The sequence below is a fragment of the Cucurbita pepo genome, chromosome 7 (assembly GCF_057944985.1).
Source record: "Cucurbita pepo subsp. pepo isolate OVF chromosome 7, ASM5794498v1, whole genome shotgun sequence".
Taxonomy (NCBI): Eukaryota; Viridiplantae; Streptophyta; class Magnoliopsida; order Cucurbitales; family Cucurbitaceae; genus Cucurbita; species Cucurbita pepo.
Genome location: NC_141804.1, coordinates 9,742,692 through 9,761,696, shown reverse-complemented (window position 1 = coordinate 9,761,696; position 19,005 = coordinate 9,742,692). Strand labels below are relative to the sequence as shown.

Below are 19,005 nucleotides of genomic sequence, written 5' to 3'. Positions count from 1 at the left end.
TTTGAATAAATGACTCGAACAACTCAACCGAAAAAGATCGTAATCCACAAATCAAATATACCTAGTTTTCTCGAGGTTAAATATTCAAATTTCTATCTATTAGGTCAGGGTTGAACCAATCCAAAACATCACAGTCCACAAACCGAGCCAAATTTTTTGTTCGTTGGAAGTCTAACTCAACCCAAATTGAGAAGAAAAAAAAGTGACTCGACTCAACTTTTACGGTTTGAGTTGGGGAATCGAGGGGGTTCGGATTAGTAGGTCATTTGAGGACATACGTAAACCAATTTAATTTTGAAAAACTATATATATAAAAATAAAGTTAATATAAATTATAAAATAATTTTAAGATCAAGTACGAGATCTAAATTTAGGCATTTAAAAGTATATTGACGAGTATCATTCCCGTATCTTTTTTTGCCGACTATACCTCGTTTTCTTTTAATCTAGTAAATAGGAGGAGAGCCTAGTAAATAAGAGGGTTATAGTAATTAATGAAATTACTTTTACCTACCAGAAAATCTCGTTCAAATATTAACTTAAAAGGAATATAGTCGTTACTTTTAGATCTAACTATTGAGAGTCTGATCAAAATCCAACCTTAGCAATGAAAGAGAAAGATCACGAGTATGTAAGAAACAATATCTTCGTTGGTATGAGACGATCGATATAGAGATATTGGAAAGATCTGTTATTCCTAACGCTAACACAAAAATTGTCAATACTGTCAACGATCCTATTGCAGAATGACATGAAAAAAAATTAGAAGTGTTCGTGAGATGAGATGAAAAACATACTTAGGTGCCAACATGGAATTTGTTGAATGTTCGTGTTTTTCAACGCTTTAATACAATAAACTAATACAACTAACCCGATAGAAAAAAAAAAAGAACGATTCATTCATATAGTGAAAGCAATGAAATTGATTACATTTTATCAAGATCGAAATAAAATTAAAGGTTAAACAAACTTACAATGAATAAATATGGAGGTCGTCATCATAGGTCTTTAAATTCTACGAGCAGATTTCTGAATTTTTGAGTGAAATATTTTTTTTTTCTCGACGCTGAGAGTTCTATTTATTTTCTCGACGCTGAGAGTTCTATTTAAATTTCTAAATCGTGTTTAAATCATATTAAATCTTAACCGATATTATCTTTAATTCAAAATTTTAAAATTAATTATATTTTTATCTTTTAATATTTATATATTAAATATTAATTTAAATGATATTATCTTTAAATAATTTGAATCTCAATTAAATATATATTTTTAAAAGTTTAAAATTAAATATATTTTTCTATTTTAATATTTAATATATTAAATATTAATTTAAATGCTTTAAATTAAAACTTATTTTTCTCTCCCAGACATAACTATAAAGTCGCATGTCGAAATTTATATCAAAATTCCAACCTTTAAAGTTGTGGTCCGAGTCTATCTAGCTCTCTTCGAGCTTGTCTTCGATACTCGTGTTGTCCCTATTCTCAAACTCCAACTTTTAAGATTATGACATGAGTCTATGTAGCTCTCTTCGAGCTTGTTTTCGATACACGTGTCGTCTTCATTCTCTCAAACTTTGTTTATCCCTCATTTTGGCTTGAATAAACACTCTGAAACTCCGACTTTTAAGGTTATGGCCAGAGCCTATCCAGGTCTCTTCGAGCTTGTTTTCGATACTCGTGTCGCCTTCATTCTCTCGAACTTTGTTTATGCCTCATTTTGGTTTGAATAAACTTTGAAACTCCGACTTTTAAGGTTATGGTCCAAGTCTATCCAGATCTCTTCGAGCTTGTTTTCGATACTCGTGTCGTCCCCATTCTCTCGAACTGTTTATGCCTTATTGTGACTTGAATAAACACATCTTTTCTCTCTTAACCAAAAATGGTCGGGGCACTCCCGGCAGAACCTACCGGCAAGGGGTCTTCCCGATGACCGGAAGCACGAGGACCCCAACAAGAAGGACAAGAAATTTGAGCCGACGGCGCCTCCGTCGCGCGTCGGCCGCAAGCAGAGAAAACAGAAGGATCCCGACGCCGCCGCCCGTATCCCGACGGTCACCCCTCACACCAAGTGCAAGCTCAGGCTTCTGAAGCTCAAGCGAGTCAAGGACTATTTGCTCATGGAGGAAGAGAAGAATGAAGAAGATAGATCTAAGGTCGAAGACCTTCGTGGCTCGCCGATGAGTGTCGGGAATCTGGAGGAGCTGATCGATGAGAATCATGCGATTGTGTCGTCGTCTGTTGTCTGTTGGTCCGGAGACCAGTTGGAGCCTGGATGTGCCATTCTTATGCACAACAAGGTAGGCTTTGTTTCATGTTTCAGTTCATAATCTGCCAATGTTTCATAGCTTTAATTGGACAATCCTCTTCAATTCTACGTTACTAGGCTGTTGTTTTCTTCTCGTTCGTGTGCTATTACTATCAATTTCTCAAGGAGGGCAATCCCAATTCAAGCCAGGGTTTAAACATCAATTCATCCTATGTATGTATATATAGAGAGAGAGATAAAAAGAGAGTCACAGAGCATTTCAATGAAAGAAGAATCATAGGCAGCAGCACACGCGCACACACATATATATAGAAATGCTCTCTCTATATATATGTATATAATGCTCTCTCTATATGTATATATAGAGAGAGAGAGCCATATACATATATATGTATGTATATATATAGAGAGAGAAGAGTCACAGAGCATTTCAATGAAAGAATAATCATAGGCAGCACATACATCTATATATATATGTATGTGTATATATATATAGAGAGAGAGATGTGTATGACTATACATATATATGTATAATGCTCTCTCTCTATATGTACATAGAGAGAGCCATATACATATATATGTCTGTATATATATATATATATAAAGAGAGATAGAGAGTCACAGGCATTTCAATGAAAGAATAATCATAGGCAGCAGCACATACATCTATATATATATGTATGTGTGTATATAGAGAGAGAGATGTGTATGACTATACATATATATGTATAATGCTCTCTCTCTATATGTATATAGAGAGAGAGCTACATATATATGCATATAGAGAGAGAGCCATATACATATATATGTCTGTATATATATAGAGAGAGAGAGAGTCACAGAGCATTTCAATGAAAGAATAATCCTAGGCAGCAGCACATACATCTATATATATATATATGTATGTATATGTGTGTGTGTATATATAGAGAGAGAGAGAGGGAGAGATGTGTATGACTAAAAACTTGAGCTTTTCAACAGATAGAACCAATATCAGAACTGTGGAAATGTTTTCCTTATTCCAGAAAAGGTAAAGCTAGAAGCTGATGAAGCAAAGCAGCAAGCGAGACAGAGCTTGACAAACCAAAGAACACAAACAAATGGAATAAACAAGATGGAAGTGTTTGTGATTCCATACCGAGCGACACCAGCTAAGACAGAGCTTCTGCCATTATGGAGCGATGAGACAACTGTTTCTTGTAAAGCTCTCCGAAAATACGGTACTTAGCGTCATGGTATACCTTCACCTTTGGCTCTGTACATGGATAAATCACCTGCCAGTTGAACCAACAATGGTTAACTCAAAGAAAACTACTAAGCTAAGCTGAATGATCATGAGGAAACAGTTTATGCATACTTGGCCAGCAGCATTCAGGGATTTCATAGCCTCTTGCAGAGTAGAATACTTTCTACTAGCGACGGCTCCAAGAATCGCTGCTCCTAACAGCACCGACTCGTTTTCCCGAGGTAAAATAATAGGACAACCTGCTCACAATCACCAAAATTCAAAATATAAGCGAGTTTATAAGTAAGGAATACATAATCCATTGGTATGAGGCCTTTCGGGGAAGCCCAAGGCTTTAGAAAAGTCAGGAGAGCTTATGCTCAAAGTGGACAATATCATACCATTGTAGAGATCCGTAATTCCTAACCTAAATAACATTCTATGTTGTTCTACATTGTTGTGGATATTGTTCTACACTTGTAGTAATATTAGATTTATTTCAACCTATGGAAAGAAAAGAGCAGTCCAAAATGCTTAGTTGTTCATGATGGAAATAGAAGAACATGTAAGAAAATATGATGAAAAGGGGAGGTGAAGCGCAACCAATAATATCGGCGTGCTCTTGAATGAACAATGAATTCTTTGCTAGGCCACCACATGCAAGTAAAGTGTTGATCTGTTGGAGGAGAAGAAACAAAAATAAAATTACATTAGAGAAAGCATAATGCTGAGATAGATACATAACCTTTGCCCAAGAACCATTTCAAAATCACAAGACAAGAGATCACACCCCGTTAGTAGATATTGTCCATTTTGGCACGTTATGTATCGCCGTCAGCCTCACGGTTTTAAAACGTGTCTACTAGGGAGAGGTTTCCACACCCTTATAAAAAATGCTTCGTTCCCCTCTCCTACCGATGTGAGATCTCACAATCCATCCCCTTGGGAGCCCAGCGTCTTCGCTGGCACACTGCCTAGTGTCTGGCTCTAATACCATTTGTAATAGCTCAAGTCCACTACTAGTAGATAATGTCCGCTTTGGCCAATTACGTATCACCGTCCGCCTCACGATTTTAAAACACGTCTACTAGAGAGAGGTTCCACACCCTCATAAGGAATGCCTCGTTACCCTCTCCAACTAATATGAGATCTCACATCCATGAGAAAATGTAGAGGACTCCATGGCTATAAGAATTAAACATAATTGAAGGAAGTCAGATGGAAAAGAAGGATAATCCACACACAGTTAATTAAATACCTAAACATAACTAATACAACATTACAACATTACAACATTGCCAAGTATCCAATCCCATTTGCAAGGATAAAAAAGATAAGTTCACCATACCTTGTGACCATGGGAATTGCAGTGCTCCACAATATGGCGTGTACCATATGCAATAGCCTGTACTGTGGCAAGGTACAAGATAGCCAGCTCTTGCTCGCTTGTGTCAAGTGTTAAGCCATAGATCACTCCTTTTGACTTCGGATCCGAAATGGGAGACCTAATCCATGATGCAATCAAGTTCATGACAATCTATATAAGGGAAAGGAACAAAAAATGCTCTTGTAAGAATTACTCAATGAATGTTTCAGCCATCCATTCACCTATTCCCATGAAAATCAGGAAGTACGTGTGTATCTTCAGTCAAAGCAGCAAGAAATGGACTCTTCAGATCAACCACCAAATCCTCCAACAACTTATTCAAAATATCGAACACAGAGATATCTGGATGGTTAAAAAACAAAGAATTACAGATGAGACACTATCATTAAGCATACCCTACTTTAACCAGGGTAGTCAGGATTAACATTAAAATAAAATAAGCAACAAAAAAGGCCTACTTTGTGAAGCAGCACGATTTGCAAGATGAGGAGAGGCAACATGATTTTGAATTATGTGATCAAGTAGAGCACCAGTAGCACTTTGACCACCTTCAGTGAGCCAATACTCAGGTACCATAGCTGACATTCAGAAAAATAATAGACAAAATACAAAATTCTTAGCCAAATTCCTAGTTTTCAAGATTTGGTTTGTAGTTTGAAAGCACGCGTAAAAAACAGATAACAAAACGAAAACAAAGAAACCCATAGCAGAAGGACATTAACTCGTTAAGAAAAGTTGCTTTCTCGTTTTAGTATCATACCATATCCACTAAAGATTGTCCTAAGCATAAAATAAGGAAGAAAAAAATCATTTACTCGTGTCTATAAAACCTCACAACTTCAACCCTGTCGAGAAGACCATCGTAGAGGCACTTAAATCATTATGTGAAAAAACTAAGTTTCTTTCAATATTTTTGAACGAAACAGTAAGGAACACTCACATTTAGTGAATTTGACACATATTTTTAGTTAAACATTGTTGTTTGGAACAAGGAATAATTTGCACACAACATATCCATTGAAATTTTGATGGTACAAGCATTTTTTTTATTATCCTAGTTAGAACAAAGTCCACCATCTCTTTTTAATCTTCAATAGGCAAATATTTAAAATGAAAAAACAGGCCAAAAAAAAAATGGAATTAATTTCAATTATACCTGACCAAAATGGGCCCCAAACACCAGGAATAAAGAGCTTATCCCTTGAGACAGCCATGTGGCAAGTAGATGTTCCACAAACCAAGGCCATACGATTCAATATCATCTCCTTATCGATCTCTACAACAGGCATTTTCAATATGAAAAAATGAAATTCAATTAGGAAAAAGATTAAAAAGAGAATATAGGATAAACCACAACCTTTAGAATCAGAATCTTGCACACTTTCCATCACTCCAACTCCACCTGCATGAGCATCAATCAATGAGGTACCAACAGGGATTCCAGCAACCAAACCCAGCTCCTGATAAGCATAAAAAAATAACAATTTCATCAAATTAAAATGACTTCATTAACTAGATTATTATAACGACCCAGGCCCACCGTTAGCAGATATTGTTCTCTTTGGGATTTTCTTTTCGGGCTTCCCCTCAAGGCTTTAAAACGCGTCTGCTGGGGGAAGTTTTCCACACTCTTATCAATGGTGGTTTGTTCTCCTCCCCAACCAATGTGGGACATCACAATCCACCCCCCTTTGGGGTCCAGCGTCCTCGACCGTTCCCAAATCTACCCCCTTTGGGGCCCAGCATCTTTACTGACACACCGCCTCGCGTCTATCCCCTTTCGGGGAACAGCGAGAAGGCTGGCACATCGTCCGGTGTCTGGCTCTGATACCATTTGTAACAACCCAGATCCACCGCTAGCAGATATTGTCCTCTTTGAGCTTTCCCTTTCGGGCTTCCCCTCAAGACTTTAAAACGCGTCTGCTAGGGGAAGATTTCCACACCCTTATAAATGGTAGTTTGTTCTCCTCCCCAACCAACTTGGGACATCACAATTATTCTTTGCCCTCATTATAACATATCAAAATTTTGTGTACAATATTTCTTACCTTTGCAGCTATTGGAGTCAGACCAGAGCCCAAGGGGTGACCAGGGAATGCTACACTTCTTCCTGATGACATTATACATTGTTAACCAATGAGCACAGAGGAAAAAATAGTTCAAGCCCCATAGAAGGTATCTCTGCACCGAGAACACGTCAGTGCAAAATGATGGCGGAATTTTAAGTCTTTCATCAATCAAAACACTCAAAACCAAAGTAATTCAACCAGACCTATTTTGGCATGGTGACCATCAACAAGATCTGCTAATCCAATTTCCTCCCAGAAATCATCATCCCATCCACAAGCCTCCATATCTCGAGAATCCTTTTCATTGTACTGTGACATGTGTGCATGACCCAGGTAGGTCCATTTGCACACAGTGGTGCAAAGACTGCGAGTATCATCACCTGTTGCTCTAGAACATGCAGGCGATGACAATGAGGTAAGAGAGGTATCGAAACTTGGGATTATACAAAGCAAGAGGTTTGATTGATTCTTTACCTGTATGATAACCAGTCACTCAAATCCATCCACCTGAACACCATCGACCATGTATCTGGTAAATTTTCTTTCACCCAGAGAAGCTGCAAAAATAATCTGTATCATAGCATATTCCATGACTGTGAATCTGTAAAAAAAGGTATATCATGCACTTCATTTCGATAGTCAAAGACCAGATCATAGAACAGAAAACGTAGAAACTAGAAACGAAAAAAGAAAAAAAAGGGGTGTATCATGGACTTTTCTCTCAATTGCAAAACATAGAATTTGAGCTCAAAGAACAGTTATTTTGATCCAAAAGCATTTTTTCCACTCAGAAAATCAAACCAAGAGAATCACATATTGTTTGTTCTATGAGAGAAATCATAGACATTCAATGATGAAGATGGATCATGAAAATAAATGTTTTATTTTAGCAAAATTACATCATTCCTTTCCGTTTTCATTTCTAACTTTTTGTAATTTAAAACCCAAGGATCATATATTTCAGATATATCTTATACTAAATAAATGAAAAATGGTTCCTTTTCTGATGCAAATATGTATATCACAAAAAATAACAATGGGATTAAACATCTATTTAGGTACCTTCGGTGGCTGCATCTCAGGGGAAAGAGATCCACCACAGTATTGTAGAACAGTTGAATTGAAAGAATTGATCCTTTCAGCCTGCTCTACTGCTCTATGATCCATCCACACTATTACATTTCTTCTTGAATCACCACTCCAAGACACTGTAACTGGTGAACCATCAGCATCAACTGCCACTGCAGACAAACCATTTCAAATGAAAATTTGTAGAGACTCCATCAAATGCTAATTAAAGGAGTTATGATTTTGTGAGTTGGTCAATCTTTAATAGAGCAAGATAAAATGACCAACTAAATGCATACAGACCAAGTGAACAGGTAGCAGCAAATCCAAGACCCTTCACTTCCTCCCCTGAGATGTTCGCCTTGGAACATGCTGATTTCACCGCTGCACAGACTGCATGCCAGATATCTGTCGAGGATTGCTGGTTTGAAACAGAAAGCTCATAAATAATCATGCATGCTCTACATGCTATTTTAGGCAGCAAGCCGTCATAGAATTTTGAAACTCAATTTGACAATGGCTTCACAGGTTGAGTTAATTTATTGCCATATGGATTCATGTTGTCTACATATAATGCAATTTTAATTTTTGATCCGCCTGGAACCACCTATTGAGCTCAACTCACTATGAACATTACATTACCTCGATAAAATTTCCATCTTTCCAAATTTGTATTGGGCTGCTGGAAGAACCCAAAAGCTTCCCAGTCTCGTCAAAAATACCTAGAGTAGAAGTTCATAACAATAAATGTTTAACAGTCAGAGAAGGCAATCTGAGGAACCAGAATTTAGATAGGAAGGCTAACAAACATGGACTATAATAGTTTACTTTTTTTTATTGAAAACATGGACTCCATTGCCTAGTAACAAACAAACACTTGAAACGAAGCTAACTACAAGTTAATTGCCAGTAGAACCCACAATTCTTTACTGATTTAGGTCAAAACAAGTATAAAAATCTCTTTTCAGGCACTTCTCAATGATTGAGAAGCATCCAATCAAGCCCCGACCCAAACCAAGCAACCAATGTAGGAAATGAAGGGCTCATATGGCCCAAAACTGATCTCTCTACTTAGAAAAATTATTGAATGAGGCCACCACACTTAGCTATCTCCATTAGATGTGCATTCAATAATATACATGTCCGTGATGATTAGATACTATTTCTCTCTCATCCATCCATCCAACCACCGGCCACCGACAGCCTCCGAATAATTTCTCCTCTACTTACAATACTCTCTCCTACTGCTACTTGGCTAAGTAATACAATACTCTCTTCTACTGCTACTTGGCTAATACTCTCTCCTACTGCTACTTGGCTGGCAAAGTAATGGCCCAAATCCACCGCTAACAGATATTGTCCTCTTTCGATTTTTTCTTTCGAATTTTCCCTCAATATTTTTAAAACGCGTCTGCTAGGGAGAGGTTTCCACACCCTTATAAAGAATGCTTCGTTCTACTCCCCAACTAATGTAACGCCCTAAGTCCACTGCTAGCAGATATTGTCCTCTTTAGGCTTTTCCTTTCGAGCTTCTCCTCAAGGTTTATAAAACGCGTCTGCTAGGGAGAGCTTTCCACACCCTTGTAAAGAACATTTCGTTCTCCTCCCCAACCAATCTAACACCCCAAGTCCACTGTTAGTAGATATTGTTCTCTTTGGGCTTTTCCTTTCGGGTTTCCCCTCAAAGTTTTTAAAACGCGTCTACTAGGTAGAGGTTTCTACACTCTTATAAAGAATGTTTCGTTCTCCTCCATAACCAATGTAACGCCCCCAGTCCATTGTTAGCAGATATTGTTCTCTTTGGGCTTTTCCTTTCGAGTTTCCCCTCAAGATTTTTAAAACGCGTCTACTAGAGGGAGGTTTCTACACTCTTATAAAGAATGTTTCGTTCTCCTCCCCTACAAATGTAACGCCCCAAGTCCACTGCTAGTAGATATTGTTCTCTTTGGGCTTTTCCTTTCGGGTTTCCCCTCAAAGTTTTTAAAACGCATCCACTAGGGAGAGGTTTCTACACCCTTATAAAGAATGCTTCGTTCTCCTCCCCAACCGACGTGGGATCAAAGTGCAGACCAACAACTCCTGTGGCAGCTAACTCACTAACCTACCCCCAAAAACTAACCTCCAGTTGATTATCCATATAAGTATAACGCACCAGCTAACCATCCAGATAAAGTGACCTCTAATCGATCACCCATATAATTATAACACTCCCTCTCCCACTTCAATTCGTTCTCACCTCACATGGACACTGTCCAATACCCTTTACATCTCTTATTACATAGGATCAAAATAGACAAATCCATATCCTTCATCCTTAATTCCATAAACGCACACAAAATCGCACACGCAGTTCCCATGCATCCCAATTCGGACCCCAAATTGAAGACTCGAAACAAACGCAATAAATCCAGATGAAAACAATATCGCTTGGAAAGTTGAATAAAGATAAGCGAGGAAATGGAAAAACCTGCGCGAGCACTGCCGGTGCCAACGTCGACGCCGAGGAAGACCGATTGACGGGCAATGACGGCGTCGGTTCCAGAATCCATTCCGACGGCGGAGGAAGGGAATCGAGTAGGAAGGGATTGGAAGCTTTGCTCCTGCCCGAGCAATGGAGCAGTCTCGGACAAGGAAATTCTACTGGCGGACATTTTTGGATGTGACGTTTCTATAATCTGGATTTTTTGTGTGTGTTTATCTGCCAATTAATCATTGATCAATCAATCCTATTTTGTGAATTAGGGCATTAATTAAGATGATATATTTAAAGATTCAATTAAAAAAAAAATTAAAATATCCGAAAAACTGTTCTTCGATATTAAATTCAAGTCTACAGCTAGCAGATATTAGCTGCTTTAGCCCATTACTTCTTCCCAGTAGACACTTTTTAAAAACGGTGAGACGGATAATAATATGTAACAGAGTTAAAGCAAACAATATCTACTGGCAATGAACTTGATTTGTTACAACACGCGTTCTTCAAACTCCATGCAAGTGCCACAGTCACTATCGTATTTTTAGATCTCCACTGTTTCGAACTTTTGTCTAAATTTCTAATGAATTTTTTTTAAATAGTTATCAAAATTCAAAAACTTTACTCAATTATCTTAACTTGTCTCAGTTTATTGCACATTTGATTATTCACAAACGGTTCAAAATTACTTTGTAAAATCAATTAGAATGTTGGATAGAAAATCGACATGATTCAAATGACTGGATGCTTGTTTATAATAAATTTGAAAGAAAGATATTTTGTCACGTCGAATATGACTTTGAGCATAGTCGTCACCACGTGTATGTGATGCAAAGTAGGCGGCGTTTTGAATACAGATGATTGGGAGTTGCTACCATTTTTCATGATATACGAGCTCGAAGACAATTCGACAACTTAGTCATTGTGTTTAACTCCGATATATCTATGCTTTAAGCTCAAAACCCATAGGGGTTGGAGCAACCATGGAAGGGAGGACAGAGCTTAGAAGCCATATGTGAGATCCCACGTCAGTTGGGGAGAAGAATGAAACATTTTTTTATAGGGGTGTGGAAACCTCTCCCTAGCAAACGCTTTTTAAAACCCTTGAAGAGAAACCCGAAAGAGAAAGCCCAAAGAAGACAATATTTGTTAGCGGTGGACTTGGACAGTTACAAATGATATTAGAACTAGACACCGGGTGATGTGCCAGCGAGGAGGCTAAACTCCGAAAAGGGGTAGACACGAGGCGGTGTGCCAATAAGGACACTAGCCCCAAAGGGGGTGGATTGGAGGATCCACATCGATTGGAAAAGAGAACGAGTGCCACCGAGGACGCTAGGCCCCAAAGGAGGGTGAATTGTGAGATTCCACATCCATTGGGGAGGAAAACGAAGCATTCTTTATAAGAGTGTAGAAACCGCTCCCTAATAGACGCGTTTTAAAAATCTTGAGGAAAAGCCCAAAAGAGAAAACTCAAAGAGGACAATATCTACTACCGGTGAGTTTGGGCGAGTTGGAGTAGCCATGAAAGGGAGGACGGAGCTCAGTAGCCATAGGGGTTGGAGCAGAGGAAAGGGGAGAAGTCTCTTGGGGAATGGCTTAGCATTTCCTATGATAAACGACCACGTTAGCCACCTTCGGACCAGACGACCAGCTGAAGGATAACGTGGCGCTAGCTAAAGACTCAAAACTAACCGAGAACGTAAAATTTTTGGACATAATTAACTCAGGAAAGAGAGGTTCAGCCAAAAGGCTTCATTTTATGCATTCAAATCACCACTGATACCATACAATCATTTGAGAAAGTAATTCTATAAAGCACAGAGTTCTTAAGTACAAGTCCAAATCCCAAAGCAAGAAGGCTATGAACCTTCTCTTTTTGGTTTTGGACAAATTCAATAAACCAAAGTTGATCATAGAATACCAAAAAAGGGATTTGTCATTGCAGATTCCAATAACAATCCAGCCGTGACTAAAACGTCCCGATCGACCTTGTCACGAGGAAGGTAGAGAAAGTCTCCGTCTCTCTGAAAGCCACAAAGCTCGAGAAACTCGATCCCTTCTTTCAAACACCCAACTCTTTCCTGTTGAAGTGCAAAAGAAATGAGAGATGAATGAACATGAAGATGTTGAAATATGAACGGGTCTCATGCCTGTCCAAGGCGTGTTGCCTATGACCACATGACAGATGTCCCGGTCTTGCTTGACCAGGACGTGTTGTCCTGGTTGCATGCCTATTTCAAACCCCTTTATACATGCTTTCATCGTACATAGGTCTTTACCATTTCATGGGTCAATATGGGGGTGTATGACCGTTCATCAAAACCATGTCTACACCCATCAGAGCTAAAATGCCCCAAAATGTACTATAGGGGGATATGACTAGTTGTCACTTCTTCCTACCCTTAGTTATATGCTATTTAAACCGTGGTATTTCTTTATTTTCTTATAGTCATGTAACATTGTTCGCGATGTCTGAATTTCTCACGGCTGACTTATTCGCTTGGTTAGAACAAATGTCACACAATCATTGTCCTGCTATCGCAAGAGTGCGATTGTGACACCAAGCACTACAATAAACTTCTGAGCCTCATTGGTGAATGATATATACATTTTCGTAGAAACTTACTTGCCGTTATATCTACGACGTTCGTATCATAATCAACATATTGGATTTGAAAACTTACCTGGAACAAAGGATTACCGAGCGGAATCTTCCGAATCCGTTCCTCATCAGGATTTCTTGCTACATTTCTAACATAAGTGAAGAGAGTTTGGAAGGCATTTCTCACTTTTTCAGGATCATCCTGGAATCCACAAATAGAACAATTAGGAGTAACAAAAACGACAAAGGATTTTACGGTGAGACGAGACCGAAATCATGACATTGTGCTCGAATCATGAGCGGTAAAGCTCCATAAGAATGCTACGTAAATGACCCGAGCGTTTTCCATAGATATCATTACCTTTTGATGGTGCCTAAGAGACCTTAAACATTCTCTCATAGAGCCTGAATTTTGTGATTTATGTTCATACTTTTCCTGTGCTCCAATTGTGATGGCTTTAGCAGCAATGCTTCTAGTTACTTCAGAGGGCATTCCAAGATCCCTTTTTCTTTCTATCTGTACAGAAGTGCATGGGGTTTTTATAACGTATACGAGTCGACAACGGAAAAACATAGATAGAAATCAATTTCATGTATACGAGTCGACAATGGAAAAGAGTAACAGCTCAAGCCCGCTACTAGCAGATATTGTCCTCTTTGAGCTTTCTCTTTCGAGGTTTCTCTCAAGCTTTCTAAAATGCATCTGTTAGGGAAAGGTTCCCACACCCTTATAAAGGGTGTTTCGTTCTCCTCCCCAACCAATGTGGGATCTTACAATCTACCCCCCTTCGGGCCAAGCGTTCTTGCTGGCACACCGCCTCGTGTCCATCCCCCTTTCGGGTTCAGCCTTCTCGCTGGCACATCGCTTGGTGTCTGGCTCTAATACCATTTGTAACGGCCCAAACCCACCGCTAGAAAATATTGTCCTCTTTGGGCTTTCCTCCCTTTCGGGCTTCCCCTCAAGGTTTTTAAAACGTGTATGCTAGGGAGAGGTTTCCACACCCTTATAAAAAATGTTTCGGTCTCCTCCCCAACTGACGTGGGATCTCACAATCCACTCCTCTTCGAGGCCTAGCATCCTCGCTGACACTCGTTCACTTCTCAAATTGATGTGAACCTCCCAATCCACCCCCCTTCGGGGCTCAGCCTCTTAGCTGGCACATCGCCTAGTGTCTAGCTCAGGTACCATTTGTAACGGCCCAAGCCCACCGCTAGCAGATATTGTCCTCTTAAGGCTTTCCTTTTTGGACTTCCTCTCAGGTTTTTAAAACGCGTCGGCTAGGGAGAGGTTTCCACACCCTTATAAAAAATGCTTCGTTCTCCTCCTCAAACGACGTGGAGATCTCACAATCCACCCCCCTTTAAGGCCAAGCGTCCTCGCTAGCACTCGTTCACTTCTCAAATCAATGTGAACCTCCCAATCCACCCCCCTTCAAGGGCTCAGCCTCTTCGCTAGCACATCGCCTAGTGTCAAGCTCTGATACCATTTGTAACGGTCCAAGCTTACCGTTAGCAGATATTGTCCTCTTAAGACTTTCCCTTTTGGACTTCCCCTCAAGGTTTTTAAAACACGTATGCTAGGGAGAGGTTTCCACACCCTTATACAAAATGCTTCGTTCTCCTCCCCAACCGACATGGAATCTCACACTAGGACACTTATATTGCAGGAACAATAACAACCAGTAAAGAGCAGCAGCATGAAGAACAGAATTTCCAGACAGAAATCCGACAAAAACTAGAACATAAAAAAATGGAGGAGAAAGCAAACCTTGTTCTGTTCTAGTGTTTGTAAAACCTTTTCTTTTGCTTTTTTCTCCTCCTTTATCTCAGCTTGTCTAGAATCTTTATAGCTGAGCAAATAAGAACAAATCTTTCACTAGAAACAGAAAGTTACAACATTTTATGTGTCATAGTAGGATGTCAGAAAAAAGATTGAACAACAAAACACACCGTTTCCATTCAGTTCCTTCTGCCATTCGTTTCGCTTCTTGCAGTTCTTTCCCCGAACGAATTCGATCCTATAGATATCGAAAGCACTAAATCATGAGAGTTGATTTTCATGGAAACAGAATCAAAACATATTGTCATGGAGACTGGAGAGCATACTAATTTACAGATCAAATTCTAAATCAAGATAGAATTCGTTCTTTCCCGGAACGAACACGAACGAATGCGATACCTTTTCCCTTCGTTTTTCTAACTCTTTTTCTTCCTTTTCCTTTTCTTTCAGTATTTCATCCCTAAACATAGAAAATCCATAAGAATTTAAGTGAAGTATCAAAGAATTTAATATGATGGAACTGAAGATTAAACAGTTCTAAGTTTAAGATGCAGTTCACAATGAACAAATTCTGGCATCATACCTTAATTCATTAGCTTTCTTTTTCGTTTCCTCTGTGATATGAAATGGTTCGGGAGATTCGATATCGATCTCTATTGCTACCTACATAGCATTTGATATGAACCCAGACATCTTAATCATGCAATATTAACGTCACCTTAAGAAGAATCAAGCTTCATTTATGCAACAAATGCTTCAAGATGCTTCAAGTGGGGCTTCATTCATTCTTAGATGGTTACAAGTTTATTATGGATGATAATTTAGAGTTACGGTGTTTCTTTAATGTATTTTAAGACTTAATCTGTAGTGGCTAATTATGGTAAAAAAAAGTACGAAGGAAGGTTAAGGGTTTTCATTCTGAAGCTATATAAAGTCATGTATGTTATCTTTGTAAAGAGAGACTTAGAAAATGTAGTAAAAGAAGCATTTGTGTTTTCCTTTAGCCAATGACTAAGTTTTTTTGCAATTCTACGTAGAATCATTCAAGCTTGATGTGATCAAACTTGCTTGTGGAGTGATTCGAAGCTCAAACGTGTGTTCTTTCCTTGAGATATTTGATCAACAAGGTAATCTGAATTTTACTTTCCCTTGGAGTGCTCTTACATTTCCTTTGGAATTCTATGTAATTTAGATTGCATGTTTAGAATCATTCAAGCTAGACATGATCGATCTTTGTGGAGTGATTCTAATCTTAAACAAGTGTTCTTGCCTTGAGATATTTGATCAACAAGGTAATCCGAATCTTACTTCCCTTGTAGTGATTCCTTATCATTTGGTATCAGAGCTCTCCCTTGGGTTGATTCCTTATCAACATTCTTCTCCGTGTGAAACTAAAAATCTAGCCCATCCACCCGTTTTCCATTAACATGGTCTTCTAGAACTATAGTTTATACGAGTCAGGTTGAGAAACACAAAAACTATATAACATCGACACTCGAACTTCAACAATATTTCGGCCATAAAGAATGCATGCAATTTATCTTAAACGCTAACCGAAGAAGTCTATATGAATAGAGAATTATACCAGGGGCACTTGATCAATATCCGGATCGTTCTCGTGATGAACGATCCAATCCATCGCATCTTCAAAGCTGGCATTTCCTGAAGAACAAAGAAAGTACTTTATCTGAGAACTTGTGACATGAAGTGTAATAATATAACTCAAATATTTTGTCAAATAACAAATCATTGCATATGATTGTTATATTTGAGCTACGAATGTCATCAATCATTCTCACCAGTAACATGAAGTGCTCGGGCTGCTCGGGCCCTCGAGAATCCTAAAGATTCGATCTCGCGTAAGAGTTTCTGTTTTACCTCCAGAAAAGCCATTCCTACGAGAGATATCAAATTTCAATTAAGAGATTACCAAATCATATATGCTCCTATGAGAAAACATTAGTTATTAACAAAACATCCAGAGATCCTAACTGTAACGGCCCAAACACACCACTAGTAGATATTGTGTCTTCTTTGAGTTTTCCCTCTTAGGCTTCCCTTTAAGGTTTTTGAAATGCGTCGGCAAGGAGAGGTTTCCACACCCTTATAAAGGGTGTTTCGTTCTTCTCCTCAACCGATGTGGGATCTCACAATCCATCTCCCTTTGGGGCTAGAGAGGTTTCCACACCCTTATAAAAAGTGTTTCGTTCTCTTCCCCAACCGATGTGCGATCTCACAATCCACCCCCCTTTGGGGCTGGAGAGGTTTTCACACCCTTATAAAAGGTGTTTCGTTCTCCTCCTCAACCGATGTGAGATCTCACAATACACACCACTAGCAGATATCGTCTTCTTTGGTTTTCCCTTTCAGGCTTCCCCTTAAAGTTTTTGAAACGCGTCTGCTAGGGAGATGTTTCCACACCCTTATAAAGGGTGTTTCGTTCTCCTCCCCAATCGATATGGGATCTCATAATCCACCTCCCTTCGGGGCTAGAGAGGTTTCCACACCCTTATAAAGAGTGTTTCGTTCTCTTCCCCAACCGATGTGGGATCTCACAATCCACCCCCCTTTGGGGCTGGAGAGGTTTCCACACCCTTATAAAGGGTGTTTCGTTCTCCTCTCCAACCGATATGGGATCTCACAATCCACCCCTTTCGGCGCCCAGCATCCTCACTGGCACTCATTCCTTTCTCCAACTGATGTGGGACCCCCACCAAATCCACCCCCTTCGAGGCTCAGCGTCCTTCCTGACATATCGCCTCATGTCCACCCCCTTGGGGCTCAGCCTTTTCGCTAGCACATCGCCCAGTGTCTAGCTCTGATACCATTTGTAACGGCCGAAGTCCACCGCTAGCAAATATGTCCTCTTTGGGCTTTCCCTCTCAGGCTTCCCCTCAAGGTTTTTAAAACATGTCTGCTAGGGAGAGGTTCCCACACCCTTATAAATAATGTTTCATTCTCCTCCCCAACCGACGTGGGATCTCACAACTTAAACAGCCGATATCTCAATCAAAAATTTCAGTTCTACCCAATATCTTCCAAGTTTCAAAGAAAAATTCACAATATAACTTCAAATTCCAAAAGGGTTTTTGGCATTCAAAGAAACCCAATAGATTTTCCACCTAAACTTCCTAAATTCCAGCAGCAATCAGAGAAACATAAGAACAAACAGCTGATATGAACACAATACAAAATATCCTATCAAAATCAAACTCTATAGATAGCAGTACAAGAAATTGAAGCACAGCTTGATCCGAACAGTGTAGCTTCTTTGCTGAAGAACGATGCACGAGGATTTGTAAATTGAGAATGGAAGAAGACTGATAAATAAAGCTAACATACAGTTCACCTTTGTAAGAAGTTCCTAAGAAGCCGACGAGAAATTAAGGGTTTTTCACTACGAGAAGCCATTGAAGATCCCTTGCTCGCTCCTACAAATGCTTACTATATGGTACAAAAGCGTTGAATCCCACCCTTTCTATGATATGATATTATTCTCCCAAGAAAAGAATAATTTTTGTAATTTCGACTAAAAAAAAAGAATATATGTTAATTACTATTTAACTATACTCGTTTTTAATCCTAAAGTAACGAATATATATATATTTTTTTTTTACGTTTTTAAAATATAGAATCATATTATTCATTTAGTATTGCATCTCATCATTTATAAACGTTTCAGAACTATTATCAAAATAGAAACTCGTCACAATGTAGAACCAATGTTGACTTGGTGGAACATTGTTCTTCCGGGAAAAGTGTTCTTGTTACCATAATGCTAATTTTCATTTAATATTTTGACACATTTCACTTCAATGATACTTTTGAAATCGGGATGAAAGGTTAAGGGTAATATTGTAATTTTTAAAAGAATAGAAATAGGTTTAGAACGACGAACAATATATAAATGGGTTAACTTTTTAAAGCATTTTAGAGTCAAGCAGATGATTATCTAATTGGTTGAAATATTAATATCACCACGTGTTTATGATGCAAAGAGGCAAACATTCTCGAAGAGGTATATCTTATAAAGGAATCATCGTCATTTTTTTTTATGATTGGACACTAAAGTAAAATAAAAGTAACTTTTTTTATAAAAAGAATCAGATTTAGGCTCGATAATTGTT

At 38.7% G+C, this 19,005-nt stretch overlaps 2 protein-coding genes across 6 annotated transcripts; both read right to left on the bottom strand.

Moving 5' to 3' along the window:
* Positions 1 to 3,225: 3,225 nt before the first annotated feature.
* On the bottom strand, positions 3,226 to 10,711 carry LOC111798954 (uncharacterized). 3 transcript variants are annotated; one of them, XM_023682311.2, is made up of 15 exons: positions 10,488 to 10,710; positions 8,663 to 8,742; positions 8,324 to 8,441; positions 8,015 to 8,193; positions 7,427 to 7,509; positions 7,156 to 7,340; positions 6,932 to 6,993; positions 6,241 to 6,343; positions 6,040 to 6,159; positions 5,342 to 5,461; positions 5,105 to 5,225; positions 4,845 to 5,001; positions 4,100 to 4,172; positions 3,629 to 3,756; positions 3,226 to 3,545 (listed from the first exon to the last, which is right to left on the bottom strand). In XM_023682311.2, the coding sequence occupies exons 1-15, from the start codon at positions 10,669 to 10,671 to the stop codon at positions 3,423 to 3,425; spliced, it is 1,836 nt and encodes a 611-aa protein (XP_023538079.2). In that variant the 5' UTR covers positions 10,672 to 10,710; the 3' UTR covers positions 3,226 to 3,422. The 3 variants fall into 3 exon arrangements, 2 of the variants coding, with proteins under 2 accessions (XP_023538079.2, XP_086981814.1); XR_015421754.1 differs by lacking the exon at positions 4,100 to 4,172 and having other exon boundaries at positions 10,488 to 10,711; XM_087125688.1 differs by lacking the exon at positions 10,488 to 10,710 and having other exon boundaries at positions 8,324 to 8,428.
* Positions 10,712 to 12,214: 1,503 nt separating this feature from the next.
* LOC111798008 (uncharacterized) lies at positions 12,215 to 18,382 on the bottom strand. 3 transcript variants are annotated; one of them, XM_023680946.2, is made up of 10 exons: positions 18,228 to 18,382; positions 16,678 to 16,773; positions 16,464 to 16,540; positions 15,462 to 15,541; positions 15,278 to 15,338; positions 15,049 to 15,116; positions 14,867 to 14,948; positions 13,460 to 13,615; positions 13,181 to 13,300; positions 12,215 to 12,577 (listed from the first exon to the last, which is right to left on the bottom strand). In XM_023680946.2, exons 2-10 carry the CDS (start codon positions 16,769 to 16,771, stop codon positions 12,407 to 12,409), a joined length of 909 nt encoding a protein of 302 aa, XP_023536714.2. In that variant the 5' UTR covers positions 16,772 to 16,773; positions 18,228 to 18,382; the 3' UTR covers positions 12,215 to 12,406. The 3 variants fall into 3 exon arrangements, with proteins under 3 accessions (XP_023536714.2, XP_086981223.1, XP_023536716.2); XM_087125097.1 differs by having other exon boundaries at positions 18,221 to 18,356; XM_023680948.2 differs by having other exon boundaries at positions 18,109 to 18,341.
* Between the last annotated feature and the right edge of the window lie 623 nt (positions 18,383 to 19,005).